The 8,292-nt window shown below is 33.1% G+C and overlaps 1 protein-coding gene across 1 annotated transcript; it reads left to right on the top strand.

The window, feature by feature from the left end:
• The first annotated feature begins 2,464 nt into the window (after positions 1–2,464).
• Positions 2,465–3,670, top strand: LOC131857194 (auxin-responsive protein SAUR76-like). The gene has a single exon (XM_059209404.1). It carries the CDS (start codon positions 3,057–3,059, stop codon positions 3,486–3,488), a length of 432 nt encoding a protein of 143 aa, XP_059065387.1. The 5' UTR covers positions 2,465–3,056; the 3' UTR covers positions 3,489–3,670.
• Positions 3,671–8,292: the final 4,622 nt, after the last annotated feature.

Raw genomic sequence — 8,292 nt, 5'->3', positions numbered from 1 at the left:
CATAATCACATAAGGAGATACATATAAACATCATCAAGGAATACTAGTTATCCAATCATCCATCCAGCCCATTAACTGCTAAGAGTCACACAATTATATCATGATCACATGTCATGATGTAATCATGTGGATGATACCATGTATATGTAGCCATTATCTCACACTAAGAATTAATATATACTTACTAAATACTCTTGGTGTTTATGTCTTTCCGTATAGCCATCACTAATAGCTTCATTCTTGTAGTTACACATTTAAACATTTGGTCATTTTTTTATATTTTATGGTACTTAGAACATCATTCGAAACATCACCATACTCTATATTATATTGTCTGAACTCTAAACACTACTACAATTGCACTCGCATCATTATTAATGCTTCCAATAACACTTGACTCAACATGTTTACATGTGGTTTCTCCTCCAAATAACTTATTGTTGCTACCAAAATGACACCACATGTAACCATGCTTGCATTTATACTATAACCTCAAAAAATCGCTACATCATATTGTACTACATTCTATAATTTATTACCAATATGTAGATACACTCTTTCCTCAAAAACTCCTTGTAGGTGAATAGCACACCCAAGTACTAACAAAAATAAGCTACAAAGTGACTAATAGACATGGTTACAGTTGCAAAAACCCTAAATGAGAAGAAATATCTAGAAGATTCAACTCGCTATGCATACCACTATCATCTATTCAGCTACAATTTTTTGTAATGATTTATGAAAAATAGAGATTTTATAAATACAACGAACTCCAAGAAACTAGTCTTTGCACCATTGAAACACTATTCTTCCTCTTGCCTAGAAAAAAAATTAATAAAATGAAGGTAAAAATGAGACAACATGCCTCAACAATGTGTTTCAAATTTTCATATACCTTTCCCACATCCTTCCTTGCCACCAAAAAAAATATCTAAGGTCATGAAAATGAAATGAAGAATATGAAGAGATCACCTTTCATGCTTTGTTAGAGTTATGACAAAACGGTTGCTTGTCATTAATACCATTTTTATAACCATTGGAGTAGTGACAAAATTTTCACTGGCCACTAATGTCACCTTCAAAATGGTTACTAGTCAATAGTTTTGTTAATGAAACTATTGAGGCCATGGTGAAATTATCACCTACTAAAAATTAATAGTTTCCACACCATTGAATATATTCACAAAATTAACATCTAATCTCTACATGAAAAATTCATTTAGATGCTCTAGATTACTCTAGTATTGCCTCTGATCCAAGACCAAAATTCATGGCTATAAAACACAAAAAATTAAAATATACATATGCTTTCATGGCCTTCAAAAACTTTATGATGAAAAATAACAACTTTGACCATCCACTCCATAATATTAAGTCCTTTTTTTTATCAATTATCATATGACATATAGTAGAGAAAAATACCACATCCTTTAAATAAAATGTTAATAAGGACTAAAATAAAGTATGATTTGACCCTCTAGATATTTTAAGAGTTGAGTAATGATAACAAACAAGTAATATAAGACTGAAAAAAAAAGTGTTGAAATTGAAATGGAAGGATTAAGCATGCATACCTTGAGATGTGAAACTTGATGACACATTGTGATAGAGACATGATAACCTAGATCTACGATTGGTTAGTGTTGAAATTGAAATAGAAGGATTAAGAATGCATACCTTGAGATGTGAAACTTGATGACACATTGTGATAGAGACATGATAACCTAGATCTACGATTGGATAGCTAATCAAATAGCTAACCAATAATTATACTAAAAATTAATCAACTTCTAAAAAAATCTATTGGAAAATTCAAAATAAAATTATAACATATTTGATCAAAATTTGAGTCATTAATTATATCAAAATATAAATATGCATCCAAAATATCAAACATAAAACTCTAAGATAAAAAGTATCAAAGAGGTGTTGTACAATCGCATGATTAAATTATAACATTGTGGTTCTTATCATCAAGATTCTTGCCTCGTCGCCGTTCATAATCAACATTTTTTATCTCAATTTCAAAAAGAAAAAGAAATAAGTATTCAGAAGGTACACACTTCTCTACTTTACACCTGTATGCCTTAAATTTGTCCTCCATCCTTCCTGCCACATTTAAAATAACAACCATGAATGTATTCTATCAATATCTCAACTTCAAACAGCAATTTTCTCAAAATTTAGTGAATTTTGATTTTCCAAATTCGAATCACTTGTTTTCTTGAACCGTAATCTCATAAAACCATTACACAAGTTCCACGACTTTAACAGAACAAAAAAAGAATAGTCATCGTTCTATATTTACACTAAGCAAAACTTCTTCTTCTCTAATTCGGCTTTATGACAAATTAAACCCAACTGTACTTCCTTTTCTCTGTCCGTTGAATAAGGAGGTATCTGCTAAGAATGAATGGTTCATTCATTGTATTCCATTTAAGATCTGCTCTTAAAAATGTTCTATCTTTATTGGTAGCCAAGCCCACAGATAATCCCCCTCTCTGCATTCCAAAATCTTCTCAAACAATTGGGAAGTGTTTGTTTGGGCCTTTGTGCTTAGCAGGTGGTTGGTTATCTGATGGTCTGATAGACTGTTTAGTTTCGTGGATGTTATTAAAAATTTTCATTTATACATTTATCTTCATTCTGCAGATCTATTTGTGTCCCTCCATTAATTGGTTATCCAATGGTCCCATAGACTAATTGACTTAGTGGGCATTATTAAAAACTTGCATTCTTTTATTCCATTCATTTAGTTGTGTCACTCTAGAGTTTTAGCTATTAATACCATGATCATTAGTACAGTCCTCTAAATCCCATAGTTTTAGCTATGAATACCTTGACCATTAGTACAGTAATCTAAATCCCATAGATTACAAACCTCTAGAGTTTTAGCTATGAATACCATGACCATTAGTACAATCATCTAAATCCCATAGATTACAAGAAGTAATAAGTTATAGAGTGAAGTCTACATGCTATTCATAAGCATTAGTGCAGTTATCTAAAGCCCAGAGATACAAACCAGAATTAATAAGCTATAGGGTGAAGGCTACATGGCACCAAATCTAGGCAAGATAAAAGGCTTTCTGAAAAAGTGCAGAAGCTTTGGTACATTGGGAAGATCATACAGCAGTTTGATATGCAGTCCCATGCCCCACAATGAGGAGACTTCTGTGTGTGACTCTACTGAAAGCAGATCCTCAAGTCTTGTGCATGCAGACATCTCTGATGAAGCTCCCAAGGGCTGTAAAGTTGTGTATGTTGGCAAGTCCAGGAGAAGATATTTCATAAATGCCCACTATCTCAACCATCCATTGATAAGGGTTTTTGTTCAGAGATGTGAGGAAGATAATGAGGATGGTCTTACAGTGTGTTGTGAGGTGGTGATGTTTCAGCATTTGGTATGGATGTTGGACAATACAGACCCCGAGGCCATTCAAAGTGATTCTTTCGAAGAGCTCGCCCAATTCTATGCTTGCACTTAGCTTGGATTGTTCTGATTCTTCTTGTTAGATCTATTAATCAATCCCTGTAAATTAACCAATGATTACTCCTTACACATTTAAGAATTTTGTATAGCTTTGTGAATGTCCAGGCATAGATATGAGTTCTTTGGGTGATTGCTGTGGTGAGTTGTGTTCAACACACATTGTTTAAGCTTTAGGCGAGAGCGAAAATTGATTTTTCAGTTGAATTTTTAGTTTCAATTGTTCTTATAATCATTTTCTTTTTCTGTCTATCATTCTGATGATAGATCATGTCATGTAATCTTTTCTATTACTTGTCATCTTCATGATGGATCATGTCGTGTGATCCAAATTGATGATGAAAAATTGTACATACAGTTTAATCTAAAAACTGCAAGCTCTACCATAATTTTTATTATTAAATTCAATATATAAATTCCTTATTGTAAAGCTTATATTCTTTGCATTGATATAGATTAGATTATGTATGTTTTTTTCTTCTTCAACATTTCAAATCAGACTTTTTATTTGTCTATCATAAAGTTTATAATTAAATCCAATATGTATTCTTTATTAGAAAGCTTATATTCCATCATCCTCATGCTACAAAAGATTTCAATCATACCGCTTTTCATTATTATAAGACATCAATATAATTTGAATATCTTTTTCAACATTTCAAAATCAGACTTTTTATTGATATAGGACATTGATTTGACCAGATTCTGGATTTTCCTTTATAAACTGTAGATTGGACATTCAAGATCTGCCCCCTGGAGTATTTTTGTGGTTCTTAAGTTTTAAATTTATTGATTTTTAATTGGGTACGCAACATGCAACACAAAAGAATAGCTTGGTGTTGGTTTCATACTACTAATAAATTTGGTCCATGCAATTTCCCTATCTATGGAGCAAAGTAGCCAGCCATTTCCCAGCTCGTGCAAAAGCTTTGAATAAGTTTGACCAAGATGAGCAGGTGGTTTATATGGTGCTTCATTACCAGAGGTCATTGTTGACAATTGCCATTTATTAACTATTAAGCTAAAAGGTTTAACAGCTCTGTTTTTCTAACCATTGCAAGCCTTTTTTGCGCCTGAGATCCTGAATTAGGTGAGTCAAATACGCACTATGGTCATAGGAGCTAAAAGAATCTTTAGAATATTTTACTCAAATTTTTATGCGAGGATGAAAAAAATCTACACTTGATGTTGAAATGCAATAATATATGGGTGCATTGAAAAAAATAATTTTATCCTTGCTTTACGTCAAGCTCTAATGTAATTATGTTCCTCTTCTCTATCAAATGTAATGAAAATATGTCAATATTCATAAAATTTTGGGTTTTGTTGTTGATTTGTACAATTGTGTTCCAATCTTCAACTACATGTCAAAATGTGTAAGGATGTCAATTTGATGACAATAATTAATGAATATTGATAACATGTTTTCATATTGTAGGGGTGTGGCAAGGAATGAGCCATATTGCTACTACTTGGCCCTATCAACAACCTCCATTTACCAGTATCCTTCAATTGTTGATTGAATCTTGGATGCCGTGCCTTGTAACTTATCAAAGTGCATGCTTATACTTCGTGAGGTTTCTTCTTTTGGTCTAACTCTTTTCTTTCTCTTTCTAGTAGCACCCACATCGACGCTCTCAACAACACCCTTATTGGAATACTCTTCTCTTCTCCTTTGTCTCTCTTCTCTTTTCAATGTCTATGGTAATCTCCTTTCCTCTTCATTAGAGCTGGACATATTTCTAGTTTCATTGTCTTTGTTTGCTCTTTTGTCTCTAGATTGAATTCTTGTTATCTCCTATTGCCATGGGTGTTCATTATTTGGTCTTCCATTACTCTTATATAACATCCCATGGTGGTTATTCATTTGGTTGCCTCACTAGTCACATCTCTTCATGCTTTTCTAGACTTTTCCTCCCCTTTCCATCCCCCATCCTCTACTTATATCTCCTTTTAAGGATGCAACCCTTTGATGGTATCTTTCTAATTTATTCCAGAACTCTATTACCATATTACACACTTATCTCTCTAAACCCGTGTCTATAGCATGTTTTTCAGTCAACATTTATCATGCATAGAAACATCTCAAAACTAGAAGCTAACTTGAGATGATACAAACTTTGCCAATCTTATATGACACTAGCCTTCAATTGGACCCTATTACACTTTAACTACTAGATTTAGCATTCAAATTTTTTAAGGTCCTCTTAAATGTAACTATTATAGAAACTAATAGTGCATTCTTAGTAATGGGTATGAACACATAAATCATTAATAGAACCAAAGATTCAATCACATAATCTATAGCTACAATGAATGCAAATTGGAATCCCCTCTTTGAATCCAACTTCCTAAAACTCAATTCCAGTATCTTCATAAATTCACTATCTTGAGCACTAGTAGTAGTAGGAATATAGATTGCATAATTGACACATCTCAAGAAAACTATATCAGCAACAACACCTACATAATCGTGTTAATGATTTCGTGCCTAGTTGTGAGAAGGTGAAAGTTGAGCATAAGATTGGCATCCCGATGAATGAGGATGTCCCTCAAGATGGGGATACTTAGGTTAGTCTGCAGAATTTACATAGTAATGTTGATGAGTCTACGGTAGGTCTCCACTTGAAATCCTCTAAAGGTCATGCCAATTTAGCCAATTGGTACATCTCTGCCATTAATGAATTAAGAGGTAATTTTGTCTCCCTTCCCAATAAGGTTGCAGATCTTCAGAAATATTGTGGTAGGGGTTTTCAGAACAATGAAGGTGAGAAAATCCTGGCACAAATTGATACAGTGGTGGAACACATTAAGCATATGAAAACCAACCAAGATGGTAGACTTAACAAGCTTGAGGTCTTTATCGGTTGTCTTGACAATAAGCTAAAAATTATGGTTATGGTAAGTAAGGATGCTCTACTTAGGAATGCCAAGGGTCTTCAAATTATGATAGGCTATGCTATGGAAGACGGTGTGAAGAAAAAGAATAAAATTAAAGGTGATGATAGTGATGTGGTTGATGTTGGTGTGGAGCTAGATCTGAAGGGTGATGTGGATGATTCTGGTAAATGGTAAATAGAGGGTTGTTGGTCTCAAGGGGTCATATTCTAGGAACTGAAGCCAACTCAGAGGTGAGGATCAAGTTCGGGTGTTAAATGATATGTTGGTAATGCATGATCAAATTATAAAAAAATAAAAGTGTGATCAAGATTCTCAAAGAATTACATAAAGAACTAGTTGGGCTTTTCCCTATTTTTCTATTGTTTTCTTTTTGGCTTCTTTTTTGTTATTGTTGGCTTGGTGTTAGGTCTTTTGTGCCTTTGTTGTTAGCAACTTTTTGATGTAAGGGTTTCAAGATCCCTTCAAAACTTGTTTATCTAATAAAAAACAATAGCCACATAATCAGTTTGAGTTGCATCTTCTCTTGAACTATTGTTGATGATAGTATCAAAATTGACTTTTAATAGATTTTGATTAAAAAATAGATGAATAATAATTTTAATAGATTTTGATTAAAAAATAGATGAATAATTTCCATAGAATTTTTAACTATACTACATCCATAATCTTTTCAATAATAATTTAGATTTCATCAAACTAGAAAAATTAAATTCACAACCCCCTGCAAATAAAGCCTCCACAACCAACAAATGCGTAATTTTCTCTTTGAATTTGGTGAATATGAAATGACTTGTTTTACTAGATTGTTGCACCCTTTGATCTAGGTCTTCACAAAATAAAATATCAAACTTATACTTACTTCAATACTCTAGTCTTCATGCCATTTTCATCTCCTTTGTGTTTAGCATGAACTTATGTCTTGCATACACAACATCTACAACTACCCTAATATATACCTAGCATACAAAAACAAGAAATATACCTAGCGTGCACTACTACATTGTAAAATTCCAATATATAGAATTTTTTGTTAAGCCATCCTATTAACAACCTCATAAAAAAATTTATCCTCATTAAAATTTGTTGGCATATGCAAACTCCAATGAGACATTGTAGGTGATTGAAGGTTTTGTCATTGATGGCAACCTTACAATCCTATAGCATTGGCAAGGCATTACACCAACATTAGCAAGATCAGACTCTACACCAACACTCAGACCACCGACACCGATAGAGAAAGGAAGCATACCGGCACAGAGGCCGACAGGATTTTTGTTATATTATATTTTGTTTATTATTGTAAAATCTTTGTAAGCTGACTTGGCATCATTGTAAAATAACTCTTATTTAAGAGAGATCATTATAGAACATTTGTAAAAAAAGTAAGGAAGAAGAATATATTTAGGCGAAATAAGGAAGACCTATTATGCGAATTATAGGTTAAGGGTTTATGTAAGAAGCAGAGAAGAAACCGGTACTGGATCTAGCATTATAGATGTTATTTTGAAGTATTACAAGATACTGGATTTATATAATCCATCATTGTAAGTCAGTGATACTTCCCATTGAGCAATGAGCTCTAGGTAGTTGGCCTTCCTGCATGTGCAAGCCCCTCTTGTAGCAGTAATATTCTCTTATTGGCCAGTAAGTGAATATTGTGGGTCACAAATCCTACTGAGGTTTTTCCCACACCGGGTTTCCTCGTTAAAACATTGTGTTATGGTGTGTTTTTCATGTGGTTGCTTTTAATTATGTTTATTGCATTATTTCTTGCATACCGGTACATTGTTATAATATGTTCTACATGTTTTAAGTTAAGAAATTCAATTCACCGATTAGATACTGATTCACCCCCCCCCTCTCAGTATCTGTGGGAATCCTAACAAAATTACTTTTCATTA

The sequence above is a fragment of the Cryptomeria japonica genome, chromosome 7, assembly GCF_030272615.1.
Source record: "Cryptomeria japonica chromosome 7, Sugi_1.0, whole genome shotgun sequence".
NCBI lineage: Eukaryota > Viridiplantae > Streptophyta > Pinopsida > Cupressales > Cupressaceae > Cryptomeria > Cryptomeria japonica.
The sequence above is the reverse complement of the archived record's forward strand: the minus strand, read 5'-3'. Positions and strand labels throughout refer to the sequence as shown.